The sequence below is a fragment of the Bison bison genome, unplaced genomic scaffold (assembly GCF_000754665.1).
Source record: "Bison bison bison isolate TAMUID 2011002044 unplaced genomic scaffold, Bison_UMD1.0 scf7180017864160, whole genome shotgun sequence".
Taxonomy (NCBI): Eukaryota; Metazoa; Chordata; class Mammalia; order Artiodactyla; family Bovidae; genus Bison; species Bison bison.
The window spans coordinates 8,313,500-8,313,838 of record NW_011494732.1 but is presented as its reverse complement, the minus strand read 5'-3'; the positions used below and the strand labels follow the sequence as shown (position 1 = coordinate 8,313,838).

The 339-nt window shown below is 71.1% G+C and overlaps 1 protein-coding gene across 1 annotated transcript in view; it reads left to right on the top strand.

The window, feature by feature from the left end:
* Positions 1 to 338, top strand: part of FAM109A (family with sequence similarity 109, member A) — a gene marked incomplete at its 3' end in the record, with an annotated part of 666 nt that extends 328 nt beyond the window's left edge. Inside the window, exon 2 of the mRNA XM_010841428.1 lies at positions 17 to 338. Coding sequence (XP_010839730.1) covers positions 17 to 338 — 322 coding nt within the window. The remainder of the gene's footprint in view (positions 1 to 16) is intronic.
* Position 339: the final 1 nt, after the last annotated feature.

Sequence of the window (339 nt, the reverse complement as noted above, 5' to 3'; positions counted from 1 at the left end):
GTTGGGGGGACACCAGGTCCCGAGCCCACGCCAGGAAGCTGAACGAGCGCAGCCTGGCCTTCTACGCCACCTGCAACACCCCAGCCGACAACGCGGGCTTCCTGTACAAGAAGGGCGGCCGGCACGCGGCCTACCACCGCCGCTGGTTCGTGCTGCGCGGCAACATGCTCTTCTACTTCGAGGACGCGGCCAGCCGCGAGCCCGTGGGCGTCATCATCCTGGAGGGCTGCGCCGTGGAGCTGGTGGAGGCCGCCGAGGAGTTCGCCTTCGCCGTGCGCTTCGCCGGGTCGCGGGCCCGCACCTACGTGCTGGTGGCCGAGAGCCAGGCCGCCATGGCGG